Source organism: Syngnathoides biaculeatus, chromosome 17 (assembly GCF_019802595.1).
Source record: "Syngnathoides biaculeatus isolate LvHL_M chromosome 17, ASM1980259v1, whole genome shotgun sequence".
Lineage (NCBI taxonomy): Eukaryota > Metazoa > Chordata > Actinopteri > Syngnathiformes > Syngnathidae > Syngnathoides > Syngnathoides biaculeatus.
The window spans coordinates 12014407-12039635 of record NC_084656.1 but is presented as its reverse complement, the minus strand read 5'-3'; the positions used below and the strand labels follow the sequence as shown (position 1 = coordinate 12039635).

The 25229-nt window shown below is 41.3% G+C and overlaps 3 protein-coding genes across 5 annotated transcripts in view; 2 read left to right on the top strand and 1 right to left on the bottom strand.

Annotated features, from left to right (window-relative positions):
- rai14 (retinoic acid induced 14) overlaps positions 1 to 3485 on the bottom strand; it is a 38609-nt gene extending 35124 nt beyond the window's left edge. For 2 of the 3 annotated variants that reach the window (XM_061801449.1, XM_061801451.1), the window contains exons 1-2: positions 3200 to 3485; positions 1020 to 1096 (exon numbers count right to left, since the gene is read on the bottom strand). In XM_061801449.1, coding sequence (XP_061657433.1) covers positions 1020 to 1055 — 36 coding nt within the window. In that variant the 5' untranslated portion in view covers positions 1056 to 1096; positions 3200 to 3485. The remainder of the gene's footprint in view (positions 1 to 1019; positions 1097 to 3199) is intronic. The other variant, XM_061801450.1, reaches the window with a different exon arrangement.
- A 2322-nt stretch (positions 3486 to 5807) lies between these two features.
- Positions 5808 to 18280, top strand: scarb2c (scavenger receptor class B, member 2c). The gene is made up of 12 exons (XM_061801846.1): positions 5808 to 6022; positions 6305 to 6462; positions 7550 to 7694; positions 7796 to 7987; positions 8107 to 8198; positions 9181 to 9300; positions 11726 to 11904; positions 11978 to 12096; positions 14908 to 14981; positions 16246 to 16297; positions 16441 to 16593; positions 17447 to 18280. Exons 1-12 carry the CDS (start codon positions 5903 to 5905, stop codon positions 17483 to 17485), a joined length of 1443 nt encoding a protein of 480 aa, XP_061657830.1. The 5' UTR covers positions 5808 to 5902; the 3' UTR covers positions 17486 to 18280.
- A 135-nt stretch (positions 18281 to 18415) lies between these two features.
- On the top strand, positions 18416 to 21177 carry LOC133491019 (liver-expressed antimicrobial peptide 2). Its single transcript, XM_061801847.1, has 3 exons — positions 18416 to 19159; positions 19252 to 19391; positions 20345 to 21177. The coding sequence occupies exons 1-3, from the start codon at positions 19094 to 19096 to the stop codon at positions 20376 to 20378; spliced, it is 240 nt and encodes a 79-aa protein (XP_061657831.1). The 5' UTR covers positions 18416 to 19093; the 3' UTR covers positions 20379 to 21177.
- The last annotated feature ends 4052 nt before the right edge of the window (positions 21178 to 25229 follow it).

The following is a 25229-nucleotide window of genomic DNA, read 5'->3' as shown; positions in this document are numbered from 1 at the left end:
TAGTCTGTCACATCTCATCTGAGGGTGTGTAGTCTTGTTTACAACAATTAGCTTTTTATATTTACGACTATTAATGTTTATTAGAAAAGCATCTATCTATCTATCTATCTATCTATCTTCCAATCTAACAATATTTGGCGACTCCACCCACCTCTGGTTATGACTAAATTTAGGTGGAAAATTACACAGCCTCACAGGAGAACCCTAGAAAAGATTATTTTTCAGTTCAATTGAATCAAATGACCCAACCCTACACTGTAAACATTCATGACGCCATTTGCCAATTTTCTACTGCGTAAACTTGAAAGTTAAAGTCCGAAAATTAGCCGGGAACTTCCAGACTTTTCCTGTTGTCTGTTTGGCTCTGTTGCCGCCAAGACCACGATGACAGCGCGTGAGTCAGAGCGCTGGAGACGCCTCACTTCCTGTGAGTGTTCAATATGTACGACTGCGAGGCAGAGACAGACGTTCTTCCCAAACGATGGATTAATCATCTGCAGGGTGAAATGTGCAAGTAGAGAGCTGCAGAGTTGTGGCCTTTGCTGGAATTCAGCCCAGCGTTCCCACACTCTGGTCCTCTTAAGTGAGTAACTATAAGAAAAGGATCGTTTCCAAGGCGTTTTTGTTTCACACGGCTCCACCGCCGTCAATCACGGCTTCTCGACCTCATCTCCTGACTGTGACCTCATTTTTCTCAAAGTGCTACCTTTCTCATGGCACCGGCAATTAAAAATGTCAAAGCATACCATGTCACACGGAGCGTTTCCCATGTGTTTTCTGTTTCCAAAAGCGCGTAAGGGGGGTGGGCTAAATGGATTATACGCATACATGGATTCAGAACTGTTTGGTTTCTTTTGTTTTTCTTGCAAAAATATCCATCATTTGTGCAGCTCAGAGGTCAAGAGAGGCTGCCATAAATCATCCACAGCTGCCGAAGACGTACGTGCACAGCCTTTCGCCATGTGGGCACGCATGTACGCGCTTATTACTTAGTCACGAGCATGTGTTTTAGTACTTACATCAGTTTTCCTGAACTTGGCTTTAAGGCTCTTCATGTTCGGTCTAGTAGTCCATGTAGTTGCCTGCTCACTTCCAGCTGGAAGAAGGGAGAGAGGGGAGGAAAAAAAACATACAGATGTTGAAACACCAACTCGTTTGAAATGTTGCTTCTCGAACATATCTTTTAATTTGAGGTGTCCAGCAGCACAAAAGTAAATCACCATTTTCAATTTGATCCCACTTTTACTTTCTGACTTATTCCCCGACCAACAGGCAGTTTCGAAGTAGACAAAGCACATGCTATTCTAATTTGAAGCTCACTGCAAATGGTTTCCAGCTTTCTATGGTTTCCTCCGACGCTTTAAATCACCTCCAAAGCCTCCGGGATGTCTGGCAACTGTATTTTAGCCTTAGTTCCCTCAAGCAAGCGCCATTTTCCTTTTTTTTGGCCAAGATGACCTTGTCCATGATTTACCTCTGAAAGTATCCCTATGAGCATTCCATCCATGTAACGAGGCTACTTCATAATGTTGCCAGGCTCTCCTGCAGCTGCTTTATTTCAAGCATGTACGCAACGCTCGGCTGTTTGGATGTAACAGTTACCTGCCGGTGTTTACCCCTTGAAATGAATGCCAGGGGGAGAATCTGGTCACATTTTGTTGTTAGAGGAGCTCTAAGGTAAAGTTGGGTGATATACCCTTATGATAAAATCTATTCTGAAGATAAAGTAACGCGTTTTACAGGTGAGGCAAGGTGGCCTTAGCAAAATATTTGCAGCTTGGAACCACATACCTCAGGTCAAAAGTTGCCAACGCATTTCCGCTTCTGCAGCGTATACATCGGCGCCATGTTTTGGAAATGTCCCGCACCATTGACTCTGTGATTATTGTCCACTGCACTCCATTCTTGTCATTAAAAAAAAAATGTGAAAGGGATTCTGCATGTTGTGTTCGCGGCAATTAATATTTTGGGGAAAAATCATTACAATGTTCGAAAGTGAGTGCATACAACACCAAGCAAATAATAATGAAGAATACACAAGTTATTGCTTTACTTCACTGTGTAACACTTGCTTGAGAGTTGTGAATACTAAAATGCAACGTTAGCTGGGAGTACACACTCAAATTGCTGTAGTCCACCAGGTAACTTCTTTTTACACTTGCAAAAATGTCGCCTATCCTAGCAATCTTTGGGAGAGAGGCAGCGTACACCCTAAAATGGTTGCCAGCCAATCGCAGGGCATACTATTTGCGCTCACATTCACACCTACGGGCAATTTGGAGTCTTCAATCAATTTACAGGGGAGAACATGCAATTGCCACAAAGGCGAGGCCGGATTTGATCCCGAGTCGGCAGAACTGTGAGGCACATAGATCTGTGCAGACTGCCGTATTCAAACTAAATTTAAACAAAGTTGGATTTTAGCCGTGGGAATGAATGGGACTTTAAGGGAATACATTTGTAATTCCCATAAAAAGTTTCAAATTTTTAATACTTCCAAACTTTCTCAGCTTGAGGTTCCATTGAAATTTAAATTTTAAAGCATTTTTCCACCTCTTATGATCCCTAGGTTAGACATAATATGTATCAAGTCAATTTGCTCATTAATATAGAGAGATTAACAATTTTTGAAACTTGTTTGACAGTTACGAATGCTAAAAAGAAATAAAGTAACGTTTGAGTAAAAAGTTGTATAGAGTTTGTTCGCAGTGCATGCGCAACATTGTATTACTTTACTTCACCGGCTAAATTCTTCCAGTTGTGTGACAATCGCTAACGTTACAATGTTCCTCAAAACAGCCTGCACACCGACTGTTTGACCCTGAAAAGATAAATTCAAGTTCCATTGTGGATCGTGTTCAACTTCGGCGGTATTGTTCCTAAAAAATTGCGCCCACAGTGACATTAATGGCAAACATTGGCGCAATTGGCATGGCACGTATTATATTGCGAATATATTTGCAGACCTGTGTACATCCAAGAAGCCGCTTAATGTGAAATTCATTTAGTATTTTGTCTGTAAAGAGTGTAACTGAAGTTTTTTTTCCCACTTAAAGACGAACGAACAAGACCAAAGTAGCGTACGGCGCGCGACTTGCATCTTCGCGACCGAAACACTTGACGAAACTGCAGCAAACACTTTGAACCAAAGTCCGAATTCCGCGCGGTGAATTTGCCGAGAATGCGCATATATACTTACCCTTTCTTTTTTCCCCCAATGGAGTCGCAGAATCGGCCGGGGATTCTCTCTTCTTTTTTTCTTTCTTTTTTTTTTCGGGAACCAAAAAAAAAGCGGATTAGCGACCGAACAGCGAGGCGTTGTTGTGCCGCCGCTCGAGTGGGAGGATGCAGAGAAAGCAGAAGAAAACAGTGCGGGCGGACCCAGCGGCACACTGGCCCGGCTCGGCCCCGGCCGCATACATTCAAAGTTGGGGCTGTTGGCGAACCCTCCTCCCTCCCTTCTGCCCTCCCTCCTTCCACACTCAAGGCTGCTGGCCGCTTGCCTCTGTTGTGTGACGTCACATGCGCTCTCGTGACCCAGAAGTGGGGGGCGTGGGCGGGCCCGGCGCAGAGGAGTTGGGGGGGGGGGTGCTTCGTGCCCTCCATTGTGCTCCATTCACGATCTGCTTGGGGTTTTTTTCTGCTTCTCATTACAACGGAGTTTCACAACGTTTATTGAGCCGCCTAACTGGACAAGCCGAAAGAAAAACAAATGTATTGGGGAAGGGACACCACCCAAAAACAAAATGTCAGAAAAAAGTACACACCAGGGATGTCTCACCGGGCCACATTGTGGTTACGGTTTCCCTCAGTGGGACGTTACCGATGTGAAACCAGATAAATAGTAAATTGCTTCATTCAATACTTCATGAAGTACTTATTAAATATGAAAAGGAGCATTTTGATTTTTGCAAGACTTATGGAATATGATCCACATGGTTGGCTTTCACAGGCCACATGCAGTAAAATGATGCAGTGGCTACATCAGTACAACAGTAGTGGGTCCGAAAAGTATTCAGACCCCCTTAATTTTTCAGTCTTTGTTATACTACAGTCATCTGTTTTTGTTTTTTACCCTCATTGATGTACACACGGCACCCCATATTAACAGTAAAAACTTGAATTGTTTGCAATTTTACAATCATCCCACCATCCAAACTAGCCACACTGCTTCCCTCTCCCGAGATGCCAGATGGTGGACTCCTTCAGCTTGACAGCATCCCTGACCACTGGTGTCCACAAACAGGTTCGGTGATTGCAGCCACAACAGGCTCCGACAACCTCACGGCCACAACTCCAATCAGCCGCGTCAACAGTGGCGCGACGGAATATGATCCACTTAGACTCAGTATGCCCTGCTACCTCAGGGCCATGGGCAAAGTTCTGTCGGAGGTGGGCATTGAACTCCTTTCGACAGGAGACTCTGTCAGATGTTCCAAAATATAATAACTTTGGGTCTGGCAGGTCAGAGCGGTATCTTCCTTCATCTTTTCCTTCATCTGATCATGGTGTTGGTTATGAACAATCCATGACGAGCACAGGATTCTGATAACAGAACCACTCCATTCCTCCCAATCTCGCTTGTTGTCGTTCTATGATCGCAAGCCAAAAGAGAAAATCAGCAGAATGGCAGCTCATTTCACGCGAAAATCACAATTTGGTTCATTCGTATTTCAAAGCACCACTGTGCTGTATTTTGGAATTGGACTGAACAAAGTTAACAGCGCACCAGACCTGAACAAGCCATGCACACTGTTCTTGACGGAGACATGGCTACTGGGAAGCCCATAAGAACACAACATAGCCTGAGTCTGTCTGCTTGACTCATTCTGCATTTGCACCTCAATAGATTTTTTTTTTTTTTAACTTTGAAACTATGCGATTTAGTTGGTGCACGTAAGCAGACTGCACTAAAAGAATCGATGCAAGCAGCGACGTGTCAAAGCTGCAAAACTGCAATGACTCGATCTTATTTGGTGAGTTCAGATAAGAGCATGTCGCAACCTCACAATCTGTCACAAAGAGCTACGCAAATATGTAATTTGAGTGCAAACATATCAATACAAAAATGGTGAGCAACCAAACCACCACAGACCCTGGAAAAAAATCTGGTCACTGCAAAATAATCAGTTTCTCAGATTTGGTTTTGTTTTACTCCATAAACTACAGAGAGTTCCTAAATTTCACATACAAATAATGTCATTGAGAGCAAATATTTTTGCAGTGGGGGTGGTGGGGGGGTATCGTGAAAAAAGGGAATGTGTAATGTTCTATTTTTTTTGGTCTCATTTTTTTTCTGGGACTGGTGTACGTACACGTGGCCTCCACTGACCTCTAGCGGAAATTCTGTTTGAGTCCTTGTCGACATAAGGTGCCTGTGAAATAGATGTGTGGTTTGAAATGTTTAGTCTTTCAGTCTATAAAAGTTTTTCATATGAAATAACCATTCTAAAATGCTGTTAGCGTTTGGTCTGAAGAAATACCAATATTTTTGTTAATATATAAATGACTAGCCCTCGGTGTACATTGTCACGTGTTATCTTACAAAGATTACGAATAGGCAAAACCAGAATACTGGCACAAACAGGTAGCTAGTTACATTTTTTTCAAGTCGCTGTATCAACAGTTTATTAAGAGGTAGGAAATAAAGTATTTTAAAGAAATTAAACGTGTGCTTTATGTGATTTGTATTAATCAAATAAGACACATTTTGGGGATGCATTAGAAAAGGCGACGATCGAAGAAACAGGAAGTTGTAGGGGTGAACTATATTATGACGGTAGATACTCTTTGGTTCCGTAGTCAACTTCCGGGTGCATCAAAACATTCACCAGGGGCGTCTGACGTTGTCATTTATTAGCGTCACTTGTCACCGTTAGACGCTACTCAGTGGGGTCCCATCATGCTTAAATCATGTTGTATATACGGGTCCGGGTTGTTTTCGTTTTTATTTCTCATCCTGGGCATCGCGCTGGTCCTGTCTAACGCGTTTTCAAAACTAGTGGAGTCAGTGGTGAAAAAGGTAAGCAAAACACCATCCGAAGTCTGACATTTCAGTAGCCTTGCGTCTGCGGCAGTTCGCTTGTATTAAATGCGACACAAATTATGGTCTCGGATGACTAAATTTTAAGACTAAAAACCACGTATCGTTTTTTTAATCCCCCACTTGGCTCAATCCTGTTGTGAAATCCTGCCATACCATGACCCCTTCACCTTCGTGATACCACTTTTAGCATGGTCAGCATTTATTTTTTTAGTCACATGGAAGTGCGCATGTCCTCAACCGAGCTTCAACTTCTCTCAGGAAATTGTGTTGAAGAATGGCACCGAGGCTTTCGATGTTTGGGAGGATCCACCGGCGCCGATCTACATGCAGTTTTACTTCTTTAACCTGACCAATCCACTTGAGGTGCTGGACGGGCAGAGGCCAGCTGTGGTGGAGATTGGACCATACACTTACAGGTAAGAGTGGGAAAAAAAACTAACCAAAATTGTAAAATACCCCATATTTGCCGTAAAACAGCAGGGGTGCATTCAACAGCACGCAGTTGCGGGGTGTCTTTTGTGCAGTGATTCCCAAATTATCCAATTGCACTCATTTGATCGCAAATTTTTGGTGGTCAAACTTTTAACAGCAAATAACTGGTGTTGAGGGATATGTAAAACATTTTTGTATCCAGATACACCAATTGGTACCTGACCCTGATAAGGCTGTGTATCCCAATACAGTAATAATGTTTTTCCTCAAAATAACATGAACTGAATGAAAACCTTTATATTTTCTTAAATAATTTATAGAACATTTTATAGAGGATACACAATTACATAATACATAATTACTAAAAAGGAATATCCAGTGGAAAATTACCATACAAACTATCTCATATGGCCAGTTTTCAAGGAATGCAATATAGTCCAAAGAATTAAATTAAATACACTGGGGAGTGATTCAATAAACATTAAAGTATGATTAGTTTTTCTCGAGGAAAAGTGCCAATAAATGAATTATTTCAGAGATTGGGTTTCCAGAACACAAGATTGTCAGCTTGTTCTGTTATGAAATGAAATTTCTTAAAATAACTTGTTGCTTTTTTTTTTTTTTTGGACGTGTAACAGGTTGAGATATAGGAAAACAGGCTGGTCAACTCTTTCAGACTTGAGAGGCCATCTTTTTTTATATCGACTGTTAAACCATTGTGTCATGTCATTTTCTTTTCATCACTTTGTGGTTTTGACGTACAGTAGAACCCTGCCCACTCACAGTGCGGTGGATTTAAAAAATTCTTCCAATCTTATTCTCTTTTTTTGGATGGAGGGGATAGTCCTGAAAACACTCATAGTTTATCCCTATTTATTCAAGAATATTTTGGTTTAGCAGATAAGGTTTTAACTGAAATTGAATACCGGTAATTTTCTGTCGCATTTTATTTGAATCACTGCTTTTTTCATTCTTTTTTTTTTTTTTTTTTTTTTTTAAATTTTTAATTATTACGTTTAATCCATGGCCACTCCACCGTAAGCCGCACGTTATTTGGTTTGTTTAACCTAGAGAGTTCCGGCCTATGGAAGAGGTGAACTTTCAGGATAATGGCACCAAAGTAGCAGCAGTCAACACGAAGACATACATATTCCAACGTGACATGTCACGGGGTCCGGAGAGTGAGCTCATCAGGACTGTTAACATCCCTGCTGTGGTGAGCGTCACTCTTTGCCTTTTGCCTTTGACCACAAACTATCTCGTTATGTCAATTTGAAAATACATATACTCTTTTTTTCCCCTTTGGTCCTTGTTTAGACGCTGATGGAGCGGTTCAAGTCTCATTCTTTTTTTGCCAAGCTGATCTCAAACTACATGACGGACAAAGATGAAGGCCTGTTCACCACACGCACGGTGGGAGAGCTCCTGTGGGGATACGAAGATGCTCTGCTGAAAATCATCCACGCTTTTAAACCCGAAGTGGATTCTGCCTTTGGGCTATTCCACAAGGTCGCCAATCACACGGACATGAGAATTTACGTCATGAAAACTCGTCAGCAGTTGAATCTGTTATTTGTCGTTAGCTTTGTGTGTTTTGATGACGGGACGCCTTTGTGCCGTGATTGCAGAGCAATGCCACCGATGATGGACAGTACGTGTTCTTCACGGGCCAGCAGGACTACACGGACTTTGCCCGAGTGGATACGTGGAATAATCAAAGGTAACTGTGCCTTCTTGCCTTTCCTCTGTCATGCCTCGTACATGCAATCAACAATCAGGCAGTGAGAATTTGATTGAATCAGATGACGTTTGCTTACGTCATATCAGTGTGAGCATTCCTTGTCTTCCTGGGGTCACGTGAGGTCGTCATCCGATAGTCATTCATGCATTCTTGTTCTTCTTTTCCTTTCGGCTTGTCCCCTTAGGGGTCACCACAGCATGTCTTCTTTTTCCATCTAAGCCTATCTCGTGCATCTTCCTCTCTAACCCCAACTGCCCTCATGTCTTCCCTCACAACATCCATCAACTTTTCTTTGGTCTTCCTGTTGCTCTTTTGCCTGGCATCACCCTTCTACCAACGTACTCACTCTCTCGCCTCTGAACATGTCCAAACCATCTATCTAAGTCTGCTCTCTCTAGCCTTGTCCCCAAAACATCCAACTGTGGCTTTTCCTCTAACGAGCTCTTTTGTCCCTATCTAACCTGCTCACTCCGAGCGAGAACCTCATCGTCTTCATTTCTACCACCTCCAGTTCTGCTTCCTGTTCTTTCTTCAGGGCCACCGTCTCTAGTCTGTACATCATGGCCGGCCTCACCACTGTTTTAGAAACTTTGCCCTTCATCCTGGCGGAGACTCTTCTGTCACATAGAACACCAGACACTTTCCACCAACTGTTCCACCCCGCTTGGACTGTCATAGGCTTTCCCTAGATCCACAAAGACACAATGTAGCTCCTTCTAACCTCACAGAACAAACAATTGATCGCACTTGGGAGAATGCCCAAATGTGTAGTTACACAATTATTCACATATGGGTATTGTACACTTGTATGATAACTTGTACATATTTCTTCTTGAAATATTATGACTTCCCCCCTTCCTAAATAAGGATTAACTAACTTGGAGCCTTAATACTCCGTCATGGCAAACAAATGCAAACTTCCGTACAATTCTTTAGTTCGTGCACTTGTTTTTGCACGCAGCTCGTTGAATTGGTGGACATCCGATGAGTGCAACATGATCAACGGAACCAACGGCGCCTCGTTCCATTCGGTCCTCACAAAGAAGGAAACCCTCTACATGTTCTCCTCGGACCTGTGCAGGTGGCTCAGACAACACTTGCATGCCTTTGTTACTTTTAGTGACTTTTTTTCCAATATCCTCAAAGGTCGACTTTACCTTATAAACTTAATTAAAAAAAACATAATCGTCAGATGACTTCAGATCAGCCAAGGAGCAAAAAGATGATTGAAGCACCGAGAAGCCAACAATGACTGCAATGTTTTCATTTTATTATTTGTTATTCTTATCTCACTGTCAGGATTGAGTTAGGAAACCTCTCCTTCTCCATTAGCCCCGTCTGGATATGAGATAATTGATTATTGATTTGGTCTGGCTAGGCAGCCTCATGAATGCAGTCTCTTGTCTGCTTACTGCTTATATATAGCATGCCTCAAACTGTTTCTCTGTTCGTGCTTTCAGTTTTCAGCTTTGAGTTTTCAAAACTTTTAAGGAGCGATTTAAAAGGAGAGGAATGAGATGAACATTACAGACCTTTTGAAGAGGGACCATCCATTTGATATTGCTCCATTACAGCTTTTCCATGTTACAAGCTAAATTATCTCTTTGTAGACCTCCACCTCAGTCGTGACAACAAAAGTAAGGAAAAAAAATGTGAAGGGGCGATATTTGTTTGTCTGTCCGTATTTTAGCAGGCTACTTCCTGGTTCACAGAGGATAAAGTAAAAGGACAGGACTGTAACAATTATAAAGCAGAGGTGGTTTGTGTGTGACGGTTCCGTTACTTTTTAGTTCATGGTTAATTACATACAGTGAAGAAAATAAATAAGTATTTGAACACCCTGCTATATTGCAAGTTCTCCCATTTACAAATCATGGAGGGGTCTGAAATTTTCATCGCAGGTGCATGTCCACTGTGAGAGAGATAATCTAAAGAGAAAAATCCAGAAATCACAATGTATGATTTTTTTAACGATTTATTTGTGTGATACAGCTGCAAGTATTTATAATATATAGTACATACATATACAGTACATATACAGTGTAGTATCAAGTATTTGAACACCTGAGAAAACCAATGTTAATATTTGGTACAGTAGTCTTTGTTTGCAATTACAGAGGTCAAACGGTTCCTGTAGTTGTTCACCAGATTTGCTGTCGCTGAGAAACATGGAGTTTCAGCTCCCTCCAAAGATTTTCTATTGGGTCTTGGTCTGGAGACTGGATAGGCCCCAGCAAAACATTGGTATGCTTCTTACGGAGCCACTCCTTGGTTTTCCTGGCTGTGTGCTTCGAGTCATTGTCATGACTTGAAAGACCCAGCCAGGACCCATCTTCAATGCTCTGACTGAGGGAAAGAGGTTGTTCCCCAAAATCTCACAATACATGGCCGCGGTCATCCTCTCCTTAATACAGTGCAGTCATCCTGTCGTATGTGCAGAAAAACTCCCCCAAAGCATGATGCTACCAACCCCGTGCTTCACAGTAGGGATGGTGTTCTTAGGATGGAACTCATCATTTGTCTTCCTCCAAACACGGTTAGAAGAATTTTGTCCAAAAAGTTCCATTTTGGTCTCATCTGACCACAAAACGTTCTCCCATGACTCCTCTGTATCATCCAAATGGTCATTGGCAAACTTAAGACGGGCCTTGACATTTGCTGATTTAAACAGGGGAAATTTCCGTGCCACGCATGATTTCAAACCATGACATCTTAGTGTATTACCAAAGTAAAAGGTGGTCCCAGCTCTTTTCAGGTCATTGACCAAATCCTGTCGTGTAGTCCTGGGTTGATTCCTCACCTTTCTAAGGATCATTGAGACCCCAGGAGATGATGTCTTGCATTAGGCTCCACTTTGATTGAGATTTACCGTCATGTTTAGCTTCTTCCATTTTCTAATGATTGTTCCAACAGTGGACCTTTTTTCACCAAGCTGGGTGGCAATTTCTCCGTAGCCCTTTCCAGGCGTGTGGAGTTGTACAATTTTCTCTCCGGTGTCTTTGGACAGCTATTTGGCCTTGGCCATGTTATAAGTTTGAGTCTTACTGATTGTATGGGGTGGACAGGTGTTTTTATGCAGCTAACGACCTCACACAGGTGGATCTGATTCACGATAATACATGGAGTGGAGGTGGACTTTTAAAGGCGGACTAACGGGTCTTTGAGGGTCAGAATTCTAGCTGATGGACAGATGTTCAAATACTTATCTGCAGCTGTATCACACAAATAAATCGTTAAAAAAATCATACACTGGGATTTCTGGATTTTTCTTTTTAGATTATCTCTCTCACAGTGAACATGTACCTACGTTGAAAAATTTGAGGGGTCCTCCATGATTTCCAAGTGGGAGAACTTGCAATATAGCAGGGTGTTCAAATACTTGTATTCTTCACTGTATATACAGTACAGCCGAGATAACTTCAATCAATTTCTGTACATTCCTGACTGGAATTACTCCATCGTGACTCAAAGCGAGCGACTTTCATGAATGCCAGCCTCTCTCTTAGGTCGATGTACGCTGTGTACGAGGAGGATGTAACGGTGAAAGGAATTCCCGGGTATCGCTTCGCTCCCCCCAGTCAGGTGTTCGCCAACGCATCGGTGAACCCTTCCAACGCGGGCTTCTGCGTCCCCTCCGGCAACTGCCTCGGCTCGGGCGTCCTTAACGTCAAGCCATGCAAACAAGGTGTTGAAACGTCACGTTTAGTTGTCCTATATTCAGATTTTGGGATAACCTCTGTATCTTCTGCTGTGTTCAGGTGCACCCATAGTCATGTCCTCTCCGCACTTCTACCAGGGAGATGAGAAATTTGTGCGGGCAGTTTTTGGCATGAGGCCCCGCAAGGAGTATCACCAGACCTTCATTGACCTCAATCCTGTAAGACAGCTGTTCTTCACTTCGCTTTACATGTTTTCTTCATGAGTTACTTTGGATGTAAGGGGCTTCCTCGGTTTAGGATAAAGTTCTGATGCTTGAAAATGTCAGTTGCTACATTGTCACTGTTTTCAATTGGTTTGAGATCAAAATTTCAAATTGTGGTTGAATTGGTTTAGTCAGCTGCCCTGACTGCATCAACCTCAAGTTGAAGGGAAGATGTTTGGTGGGTTGGATTGTGGTCATCTCCAACCACGTGTTTTAAATGATCTTTTTTAGATGCAGTTCCCAGCTCTTGTAGTGTATCAAACTGTGTAAATTCTTTTCACACACCCCCAATCTAAATATGATCATTCTAGAAATATGAAATGCAAATGGCACATGTGGTCTGTATGTCTGCCTTACAAGTCTAAGGTTCAGGTTTGAATCTTGACTGCAACCTTCCTGTGTGGAGTTTGCATGTTTTCCTTATTACTGTATAGGTTTTCTCCCACAGTCCCAAAAAAAATGCATGTTAATGCACAAAAAATGTATAAAGGTGCAGCACGATGAGCTAATAGCATGTCCATCTCATAGTTCAGAGTGCAAAACTGTAGAGTTGTCATGTTGTCACTATGTAAAGGAATTATTTTTTTTAATAATAGAAAAGGAATAGGGTTCACATCAGTATATAAAATTTTCCCCCTCACCCTTTCCCCCCAAGTCTGTGTACAGTGAAAATAAACCTAAAGTTGTCTGTTTTTACACACCACAGAGAAGAGTGCTGGTAATAACCCTGCCAAATTTGAATGTGTAAAAATGTTTAGCATCTCTCTTGGGCCTACACATACAGAACTGGTTCTATGTTTTTCTTGTATTCATCCATCCATTTTCTAAGCCACTTATCCTCACATGGGTTGCAGTTTAGAATTGTTAGACCTAGGCTAGATTCCAGAATCGCAATTGCACCAGATAACCGCTAATGCTAATAAGGACACTGAAGTTCTTATCGTCTGTTAATGACCAATATCAGATGCCCCAGAGCATCCATCACGAGACTCCATTTTAGACAGGGCCAAATATTCGGAAAAATTGAAATGGTGGTGGAAAAGTGTTTTATTATTTCATAGTTGTCAGACTTTGCATGTTTTCAGGGGCGATAGGGACTCAGCCAAAGTCAGCTGGGGTAGACTGATACCTGCTAGCTAACATGCAACCTGAGTCAGGTCAAAATGGACAAAGGAGCAATTTGTAGTTGTGTAAGTGTACTTTTTGGCTGTATTCACTCACTCATCATAACCACTAGATGGTGAAACTATAGCAGTCTTCCAAGCGGCAGCTGTGTTCTGAAAATAAGCCGGTAGCTCGTTCACATATTATAACTCTGTTGTTCCTATGACAAAGCTGCAGTAAAGATAGCGAGAAATAAACAACACAGTAGCTCGAGATGATTGCCGCCATGTTAACTTCACGCTGGCCTTTGAGCTCTGATCGAAGGTTTAGCAGGTTGTACCTTACTATTCCGTGTTCACAGTGGCCCTACTTTTTGTGACGTTTACAAATCAAGCTCATACATAAATATGACGTTGAGCTGTATGCACACGCAGCAACTTCATACTGCTGAGAACACTCATTTGAAACAAGGAATAATCTTGAAGGGCCGAAATCTAATATACTCTACATGATTTTAATTTGATCCGGCCCATTTTGCAAGTGTAAAAAGTGACAGTAAGAGGTCTTAAACAAGCGGCCCCTGGTCCATTTACGGCCCGAGAAATATTTTGTGGCCTCCACCCTAATGTGAAAATTTTATGTTAGTGCGGCCCTCGGCCCTCGAGTGGGACTGATGAACCTGACCTTCACGGTGGGGTATATGGCTCTCGTGGAAGCAGGGGGGAGGGAGGGGGGTGACATCACCATTTTGAGAACCTTGGATTTTTGATTTGCGGCCCAGCCTCAGCTTTCCCTCCAGTGGCCCCAAAGTAAATTGAGTTTCACACCCCTGCTTTAAAGGAACTGTTTTTTAAAGTCCCAAAACATCCATGCCTTCAACAAGTTGATCAATCAATCACATGTGACTTAAAGACAAAACAACCAGTCACACTCACAGTTTGGTTTTCAATTAATCTACCGCAGGAGGATTTTTGAGACGTGGGAGGAAGCCGGAGTACCCGGAGAAACCTCATGCGACGAGAGAACGAACTCTGCACATTAGATTTGGAAAACACATTCTCACCACTGATCCACCATGCTAATGATTTTGCTATTTATAGGAATATATTTGCATAAAAGTAGCGTACTTGTTTGATTCCATAACCTCTTGACATGTCTTCCAAATTAGAAACGCAAACGTCATTTAGAGCATTTATTTGCATGAATTGAAAAATGGTTAAAACACCAAAAAGGTCATGTTTTCCCAAAGCTGTAGAATAGTAAACATTAATTCGAATTTTATTTTTCAACTTTCTGCAATTGGCACACGACCAATCCGTGGCGGACCTCACATGTCACCCGGTCACCTGCGATAAGCTTCAGCTCACCCGCAACCCCAATGAAGATCAATTGTTCATGAATACAGGTGGGCCCGTGAAGGACTTTATAAAAATTTAAATGAATAAAAAAGTTAAATGTTAAAAAGCCTAATCAGAAAAACATTTCAGCCTATCAGAAGCCAAATGAAAGAGAGATGTGCAAAAGGTTTAGTGACAATTGAGAATGAAGGGAACGCATGGCTTTTGTGTGTGGAGTGACATTTTCCCCACTCCTGCTCTAAATGCATCCAAATTGAATTATTTTGTCTGTTCATTCATTTTATTTTCCAAATATTTGTGACAGCTCACTGGAATAGTCCTGCGAGCTGCCAAACGTCTCCAAGTCAACGTGTACGTGGAGAAAATGGACACATTCAGGTAAGCCAGTCAAATGCACGCATCTCATTTTCTGGTTCTGCTTTTAATAATGTGCAACCATTTTGTCCTTGTCACTGGACTCGTGTATTAGGAGAGGCTGCCAGTAACTTACAACTGTAAACTAATAATGCCACCATCATCTTTATAAATGGACTTTGATATTCCTCTTTACCTTGACGAGAGCAAAGATAATAATCCTGACATACTGTATTTGCATTATGACACAATACACCATAAATTCATATTCAAAATTTGAATGTCACATCTTTACTAACATGTTTGCTTGTTTTGTTTTCTTTTGCTAACTCTAACTGAATTCACACAGCAAATATCATTTTTGAAGAGTGCGTCATTTTATTTATTGAATGTCACCATCTCAAGTGCAATAAGTACAATAAAAAAAATAGTCATGGTGATGGGATTTTCTTTTCTATCTAATTACATTATTTGAAGTGTATTTGAGCACGAAAACTGCTACATGAAAACTTTATTTAATATTTCAGGGTGCACATTTTTGGAAACTTTGTACAAGTTTAATTGAGAACACTTGTTAATGCTGCATAGGATTTAAGAATGGAAATAGAATAAATATGGCATAATAAATACGAAGATTATCATTCTTATTTAGTTTTGGCATAAACTGCCTCTTGTAAGTATGCATATATATAGCTCAGAGGTGTAGTTATGGCTTCAGCCTCAGTGGGTTGAAATGAATGTGCGGCCATATAATTATATCTTCTTAAATACATCATATTCAGTGGAACCTCGGTTATCATGAGCCCAGGTTTTCATATGATGTTCATTTTTGGGGCCAAAATTGTCCCTGTTTTTTGTTCATCCGCTTAGTTTTCATACAGTTGAAAACAATCCATACGTGAACCGCATCGGCCTGCGTTTGTCACTCCTGACATTCTTATTTTAAAATGCCTGCAATTTTTCAACATTATTAAAAGACAGGACAATTTTAAATTGAGGTCCCACAGAACATGAAATAGATATTTACACATTTTTTTTTTTTAAGTTTCCCCAGGGCTTCATTTTGACACAGCTGAAAATATTACTTATGGTAAATGTTAAATCCATTTTTTTAATGCATTGTGGGATTCCCTTTATGAAAAACATCCCATCTGCTTCCATGTTAGCGTAATTACCAACTTTGCACGTCTTTAATTCCCAATTATGATATTTTCCTAAGTCGAATGGAAATGTGAAAATCCTTGAAATTTGGAGCTCTAATTGTGGATTTACTTTTACGATTTTTCAGCCAAACTGGAAACGTGACCACAGTGATCTTTCCTGTAGTTTACCTGAATGAGGTAAATACACACACACACACACACACACACACACACGTACACAGTGTTCAAGAGGTATCATGAAACAGACCTGGGAACTAAAAAGTTAGGCAGTAAAGAAGGAATAGGAGCCCCCGCCACCATAACATTCCCGACTTCCTCAGAGCGTCGTCATCGATGACTCATCCGTGGCCAAATTGAACGCAGTGGTGGTGCAGCAGAACGTGCTGATAAACATTCCGTTCATACTGATCGGGATCGCCATCATCCTGGGCGGAGTATTCATGCTGCTGGTGTGTCGCCACAAGATGCCTGAGGTGAGTCACTTCCTCGCTTGCGTGTGCAGGCCCTTTCCACTCGATGGGCTTCACTCCAGATGAACTCCATAAAAGGGAAGAGTTGTTTTATCGTATCGTTTCTCATGGAATAAATACAGGTGCATCTCGATAAATTAGAATTTGAAAATTGTGTGTTTCCGTTGTTCAAAAATTAATGTGTTGTATAGATTTTCTACACACTCATCGGATTTTAGCTATAATTTTGAAGGTTTTAGCTTATACCTAACGGGAACCCACAGTCAAAAATATTTTAATATGGAAATGAAGTTGGAATTGGCCTTCTGAAAAGTATTTAAAGAATGCATGTATAATTTAATAACAATACTAATTTGACTTTTGGACTTACGATGCTGTAATGCCATCAAGGCTGTTACGATATGCAGATTTGTTGAGATGCAGTTCATTTTTGCCTGATCTCTTCAAAGTATCTTTCAACGTACAATTGTTTAAAGTTACCCGCTATTTATTATGAATGCCCTGTAAGAACATTTGTGATCAGCTGCATACATCAGCTGTTTGTCGGATGACCTTACTGCATTCGGTCTATCTGCTATGCGCATTTTCTCCTCAAACCGGGAAAGACGAGTCTTAGCGTTTTCATGCATTTCTAGAAAATATTCATTCTAATGTCTTCTTTAAATATTGTAATTAAAATTTAATTACTAATAAAACATTTTACTTATCACGATTGCATTTCTTCTCTATAAAATATTTACTCTGCATATCATTACAATATTTATAATAATTGTGACTTCTGTATGCAATATATTGTGCATAGCAATAAACCTATGTTAGTAGTTAAATCAGAATATGTATTGTTTTGTTTCTCCAGGGTAGCGCTGCAGAACGTCAGCCGCTGCTGGCGTCATAGCCCCCAAGACAAGAAGTGACGGGTCGCGGGGCGGGGCACCACGTCCTCCCACCTGATACCTAACGTCAAGTATTCCATCAGTCTGCACCTTTTGACGTCCGAGTCCAAGTTTGTTTTTTTGTGTTCTTCTCGGTCAGGTCAATCTAGATGTTCTAAAATAATCCCAAGTTCCTGGCACCCTCAAGGATGACATCATTTAGTTTTGTTTTGTTTTGTTTTCAGTGAGGTGTCATAACTGCTAAGTGAGTGGAAGCCATCAAACTGCAATTGTTGTAAATAAGAGACTTTTTTTATGGGTAGGGTAATCCTTAAGAAAATGTCAAGTGAATTACAGTTCAGTCAACCTGGAATAACATAGTATTGAACACTAACAATAACAAAGGGAAGTTCTTGTATTTTGATTGTTGTCCACTAATTCCAATCACCCCTGACCCACAAATCCTGCTGACAAAGTACTTTTAACCATGTTGGTTGATGCAGGTTTTTTTTTCGCTTGCTCGCTGCTCGAAATGCCACTTCCTTTTTGTACGACTGTTTGGCCCTGTAAGAATTTTACCCACGTAGTGTTCATAAGTGTCTTTTTAATTGAGCTGCATGAATGAAGTTACTGTATGACCACACAAAATAACCACACCACTTTTCGCTGTCATAACTGTCATCTTTTCTCATGTTCTTTGAGCAGATTCTGAAAGAAAAGAGAAATGTTAACGCGCGGCTGACTTTCTCATTTGTCACCTTTGAAGATTTTGGCACTTGCCGTAAGCCGAATTTCAATAATAAACTCACCATTCTTCACATTAGCATGTCATCATTGAATCAAATTTCTGCTTGTAAATGCACCTTTTTCCTCCATCAATGTGCTTGTTTTTTTTTTGTGTCGGATTGCACAAAACCAATTTAGTAAAGGAGAGGTTGTTAAAACTTTCGAGGGAAACACTTATTTGCAACAATTATTTTTATATTTAAAGAGTGAAAGGAAGACCAAAGAAAAGGTTGATGGATGTTGTGAGGGAGGACATGAGAACAGTGGGTGTTAGAGAGGAAGATGCACAAGATGGGCTTCGATGTGAAAAAAATGACACATTGTGGCGACCCCTAACGAAAAAGACGAAAGAAAAAGAAGAAGATTTGTATATTTAAAGAGATGAAAATGGGGGAGGTAATCACCACCACTTGGAAAATTTTAGATTTGCATTCACAGAGCTAAAATCGTTTTGATAAAAAGAAAAACGAGGATGAGGTGGGTACAGATGAACCATGTGGATCCATGTGCTAAGGCGAAATAAAAAGTCTGCTGACATCTGCTGTCGTGCAGGTAAAAATAGTTTGTTTTCCGGTGCTGATGAGCGTATTCAGTTTGGTTCCATCTTGTCTGCATGTGACATACGTGGCGTTGTCCTCAATCCACAGGTTAAAGACTACTTTGCAGTAAAGGCTGATAAGTGCACCCGCCTACTTGTATCTCGACATTGCTTCGGTTTCGCCCTCAGGCTCACACAGGCGGCTAATAACGGAATCCACCTTTAATGTTAGCTCCTCCTTAACCTAATTCAAGCCTTTTTAATCGACGCAACCCCGTATCGGGACATTTTGCTCCATCTGGACACCATGAGGACTCTCGTGCCGATGGTTGTTGTTTTGTCGCTGGTCTTGGTTCTCCTGTGCAGCACGCAGGTAAGTTAAAAGGATTTGTTAATAATTGTATAATAATTACATGATCCTGACATCAACTTTTGTGTGTGTTTTTTTTCCCAACATGCTCTCAGGTGGATTCATTGCCTGTGGCTGAAGACTGGACCGGCTTGGTCCAGCGGACCAAGAGGTCTCTGCTGTGGCGCTGGAACAGCATGAAGCCGGTGGGTGGCAGCTGCAGGGAACACATGGAGTGTGGCACCAATTACTGCAGGTACAGTATATCTGCATAACGGGGCACTTTTAGGGTCAGGGTCCATTCTCTGAATCTAATTGTTTTAATGTACATATTTTTTTTTGATTGAAGAAATGCTCTTGCAGGCTGCATGTGGCCCACAGGCCAGAGGTTAGCTCTCCCTCGTGCACATTTTCTTTATAAATGTTTTTTTTTCATAATTTTTTTGTTTTTGTTTTTTTTACATTTGATTTAAATCTTTTTTTACAATAATAATGCAACTTCGTTAATGACATTCAAGGGATGAAAGAATGAGCATTTGAAGAGTTGATTCATGCATGGGGGTATCTTATTATGTGTACATTTTTTGTACAAGGTTGTTTTTTTTGTTTTTTTTGTTTTTTTTACATTTTTGGGGGATATTATTTGCATTTCCCTTACTTTTTCATTGTACATTGTCATAAATTGAGCAAATTTTTTAATTTTTTGTTTTTCAATCATAATATTAATCATTTTATTGCCTTTCAGTGGCCCCAAGGGCACTTAACAGTATTTCTTAGTACATATTTGGTTTTATGTTTTCAAATCACATTTTTAAATAATTTTTTGTAGATTTTCTTTGAGTATTTTCCCTCCTTTTTGCATTTTTACTATTTTGAGCTTTTTATTCTGTGTACATTATAATGCAATTTGTAGTTTTTGTCAGTCTTAATCATAATATTTTGTACATATTGTTTTGGTCTTTTTTTTAAGTTTTGTTTTTGTCTTTATTTTTTTTTCTTCTTTACCCCACCAAACAAGCTTCCTTTTCAATTGAAGTGTCCAGTTAATAATTGACACTGTTTGAAAGAAGTTTTTGAGTGCTATTCATCATTTTAGCAGGGTGTGCTCTCGTTTTACCATGCGTGACCGCTGCACACCGTCCACTATCTGAGGATAACGTCATGCGGTAATGACCCTGTAATAAATAAAAGGTTGGTTTGCCTCAACAGGAAAAACATTTGCTCTTTCTGGAAATTCACCTGAAGAAAGCAAACGATTCCATCGGGGAGAGTGTCGGCACAACAAGCTGCTTCTTCACGGATCAAATCGAGCCAAAAGGCAAAGGACAAACAAGTTGCATAACTGAAATGTTGTGATCAAAATGAAGATTTGGTGACTTGACTCTTTGTTTATGATTAGATTACTTTGAGTAATCTGATTAGCCTGCACGGCTACAAAACAAAGCTGTAAAAATGTGACCCTAAAGTGTATCAATTTATTGGTTGAATACACACACCCATGCAATTTTTATAAGAGCTGTCCTTTAAAATATTTATATGTAAATACTTACAGTAAGCAATGTCCACAGAGTACTGTAATTGAATTTTAACGCATTTTGTAAAGATTTTCACACATTTAAGTCAAATGTATTCAAAGTAGGCTAAAATCCATGATTTGGAATTTTGATCTTAAATAATCGTACATGTGCTGATTATCAAATGTGGTAAATATAAAAAAAAGATGTCATGCTGTGGTACACTTAACATGATCTCATGTGATCAAATACAAGCTAATAAAATAATAATGAATAGGCATGGCCATTTAAATTCACACCCTTTTCCGAAATATTAATAGGAGTTTTAATTGAAATATGGTGCTTATTACACTATTGTTTTTGTATTTTTGAAATCTCATGCTATGACATTGTGCAAGTGTATGCAATGGTGTGTCCATTATGGAACTCCCACAAATGCAGTTTCTTGCCGCTAGAGAGCAGGCTTGTCCATCCATTCTCTGAGCTAGGGAATGTCTATGAACACAACAACGATGTTAAACCTGTGTAATAAAATACGTTTAATAATTCTGAGATTTTTTTCATTTTAAAAAAAATTGCATTGAAATCTATTTTGGGCTTTTTTGTATTTTGTTGGTTTTGTCTTGTATTTTGAATATTTCGTATTGTATTATGTTGTAATATACTTTTAGTAATAATAATAGTCTATAAAATGATATTATCGTTATTAGTTGTAATAGTAGCAGGAGTATTGTTTGATTTATTTTTGTTTTCAAAACGTGTCTTGGATAGTGAAATCCCGCTGTCCTCATTGGTTGACCGATCCGTGACGTCTGCGGTCCTCTGGCTGCCCGTCGCTGTTGCCGATATTCGGCATGGGGGGGGGGAGGGGGGGGGTTCTGCCATCCTCGGTCCCCTTCCACATTCCATTTCTCCACCTGCGTCTTTTCAACAGAGTAACATACAAATTGGATTGCGTTTTTATATGGTATAATTTAGGACGGAAGCCTATAGGGTTTTTTTTTTGTTTGTTTTTAGATGTTTACACAAGAAAGAGAGGATGAAGGTGATTTGGGACTGACGGCTGTTTGTAAGTACTCTATTACATATACTTGTCTTGAAGTCACTTGTACCTTGTTTTTAAGGAGGTGTGAGTGTATGTAAGGGTGCAGATAGATATACACACACATACACACACATCTTTGTGTGGCAGTTATTTTGAGATGCACTATCGAACAAAAGACTTAATCGCTAATTTAGCCAAATATTCGAGCCGAATGATCTCCAGGTTATCACAAGATAACGCTAATCAATGGTACCAATGCAGTTCTGCTTACATTTTGGCTTTGGCACGATAGTGCTTCTACGTGGTCTGGTGGGCGCTTGGACTTGGGCGGTCGGTCGTTTGAAAGTGGCTCGAGAACTTGGGCCAGCCTGGCTGCCTGGTCACGGGCCGAGAAACTCGAGGTTAGGGCAGTTATTATATAAATTTGCAGCACCGTTACGTCACAATCTGGGCAGAAATTCGGAATGTCCAAGCCCGGATAAATGCAGAGGGTTGCGTCAGGAAGGGCATCCGGCGTAAAAACTGTGCCAAACAAATATGAGCGTTCATCTAAAGAATCCCATACCGGATCGGTCGTGGCCCGGGTTAACAACGCCCGCCCCCGGCACTGCTAACCTGCAGGGCGTCGGTGGAAATTCAGCTACTGTGGGTCGAAGACAAAGAAGAGGAGGAAACCGGATCCAGCGTCAGTAGAAAAAGAGGAATGCACAGAGCCTACAACTGAGTGTAGGGACTTTGAATGTTGGGACTATGACAGGAAAAGCACAGGAGTTGGTTGACATGATGATTAGGAGAAAGGTTGATATTCTGTGCATCCAAGAGAGCAGGTGGAAAGGTAGTAAGGCTAGAGGTTTGGGAGCAGGGTTTAAATTATTCTACCACGGAGTAGATGGGAAGAGAAATGGAGTAGGGGTTATTTTAAAGGAAGAGCTGGCTAAGAATGTCTTGGAGGTGAAAAGAGTATCAGATCGAGTGATGAGACTAAAATTTGAAATTGAGGGTGTTATGTATAATGTGGTTAGCGGCTATGCACCACAGGTAGGATGTGACCTAGAGTTGAAAGAGAAATTCTGGAAGGAACTAGATGAAGTAGTTCTGAGCATCCCAGACAGCGAGAGAGTTGTGATTGGTGCAGATTGTAATGGACATATTGGTAAAGGAAACAGGGGCGATGAAGAAGTGATGGGTAAGTACGGCATCCATGAAAGGAACTTTGAAGGGCAGATGGTGGTGGACTTTGCAAAAAGGATGGAGATGGCTGTAGTGAACACTTATTTCCAGAAGAGGGAGGAACATATAGTGACCTACAAGAGCGGAGGTAGAACCACGCAGGTAGATTATATTTTGTGCAGACGATGTAATCTGAAGGAGGTTACTGACTGTAAAGTAGTGGTAGGGCAGAGTGTAGCTCGACAGCATAGGATGGTAGTATGTAGGACGATTCTGGTGGTGGGTAGGAAGATTAAGAAGACAAAGGTAGAGCAGAGAACCATGTGGTGGAAGCTGAGAAAGGAAGAATGTTGTGCGGCCTTCCGGAAAGAGGTGAGACAGGCTCTTGATGGACAACCGAAGCTCCCGGAAGACTGGACGACGACAGCCAAGGTGATCAGAGAGACAGGCAGGAGAGTACTTGGTGTGTCATCTGGTAGGAAAGGGGAGAAGGAGACTTGGTGGTGGAACCCCAAAATACAGGGAGTCATACAAGGAAAGAGATTAGCGAAGAAGAAGTGGGATACTGAGAGGACTGAGGAGAGGCGAAAGGAGTACATCGAGATGCGAGGTAGGGCAAAGGTAGAGGTGGCAAAGGCTAAACAAGAGGCATATGAAGACATGTACACCAGGTTGACACGAAAGAAGGAGAAAAGGATCTCTACAGGTTGGCCAGACAGAGGGATAGAGATGGGAAGGATGTGCAGCAGGTTAGGCTGATTAAGGATAGAGATGGAAATGTGTTGACTGGTGGTGGCCTAGTGTACTAAATAGATGGAAAGAATACTTTGAGAAGTTGATGAATGAAGAAAATGAGAGAGAAGGAAGAGTTGAAGAGGCAAGAGTGAAGGACCAGGAAGTGGAAATGATTACTAAGGGGGAAGTCAGAAAGGCACTACAAAGGATGAAAACTGGAAAGGCAGTTGGTCCTGATGACATACCGGTAGAGGTATGGAAGCAATTTGGAGAGATGGCTGTGGAGTTTTTGACCAACTTATTCAACAGAATACTAGCGGGCGAAAAGATGCCTGAAGAATGGAGGAAAAGTGTTCTAGTTCCCATTTTTAAGAACAAAGGGGATGTTCAGAGCTGTGGGAACTATAGAGGAATAAAGTTGATGAGCCACACAATGAAGTTATGGGAAAGAGTAGTGGAGGCTAGACTCAGGACAGAAGTAAGTATCTGCGAGCAACAGTATGGTTTCATGCCTAGAAAGAGTACCACAGATGCATTATTTGCCTTGAGGATGCTCGTGAAAAGTACAGAGAAGGTCAGAAGGAGCTACATTGTGTCTTTGTGGATCTAGAGAAGGCCTATGACAGAGTACCAAGAGAGGAACTGTGGTACTGCATGCGTAAGTCTGGTGTGGCAGAGAAGTATGTTAAAATAGTACAGGACATGTATGATGGCAGCAGAACAATGGTGAGGTGTGCCTTAGGTGTGACAGAGGAATTTAAGGTGGAGGTGGGACTGCATCAGGGATCAGCTCTGAGCCCCTTCCTGTTTGCAGTGGTAATGGATAGGCTGACAGATGAGGTTAGACTGGAATCCCCTTGGACCATGATGTTCGCAGATGATATTGTCATATGCAGTGAAAGCAGGGAGCATGCAGAGGAACAATTGGAAAGATGGAGACATGCACTGGAAAGGAGAGGAATGAAGATTAGCCGAAGTAAAACAGAATATATGTGCGTGAATGAGAAAAGTAGAGGGGGAAGAGTGAGGCTACAGGGAGAAGAGATAGCGAGGGTGGACGACTTCAAATACTTGGGGTCAACAATACAGAGCAATGGAGAGTGTGGTCAGGAAGTGAAGAAACGGGTCCAAGCAGGTTGGAACAGCTGGCGAAAGGTGTCTGGTGTGTTATGTGACAGAAGAGTCTCCGCTAGGATGAAGGGCAAAGTTTACAAAACAGTGGTGAGGCCGGCCATGATGTACGGATTAGAGACGGTGGCACTGAAGAAACAACAGGAAGCTGAACTGGAGGTGGCAGAAATGAAGATGTTGAGGTTCTCGCTCGGAGTGACCAGGTTGGATAGGATTAGAAGCTCATTCGAGGGACGGCCAAATCTGGATGTTTTGGAGACAAGATTCGAGAGAGCAGACTTCGATGGTTTGGACATGTTCAGAGGCGAGAGAGTGAGTATATTGGTAGAAGGATGCTGAGGATGGAGCTCCCAGGCAAAAGAGCGAGAGGAAGACCAAAGAGAAGGTTTATGGATGTGGTGAGGGAAGACATGAGGGCAGTTGGGGTTAGAGAGGAAGATGCAGGAGATAGGCTAAGATGGCAAAAGATGACACGCTGTGGCGACCCCTAACGGGACAA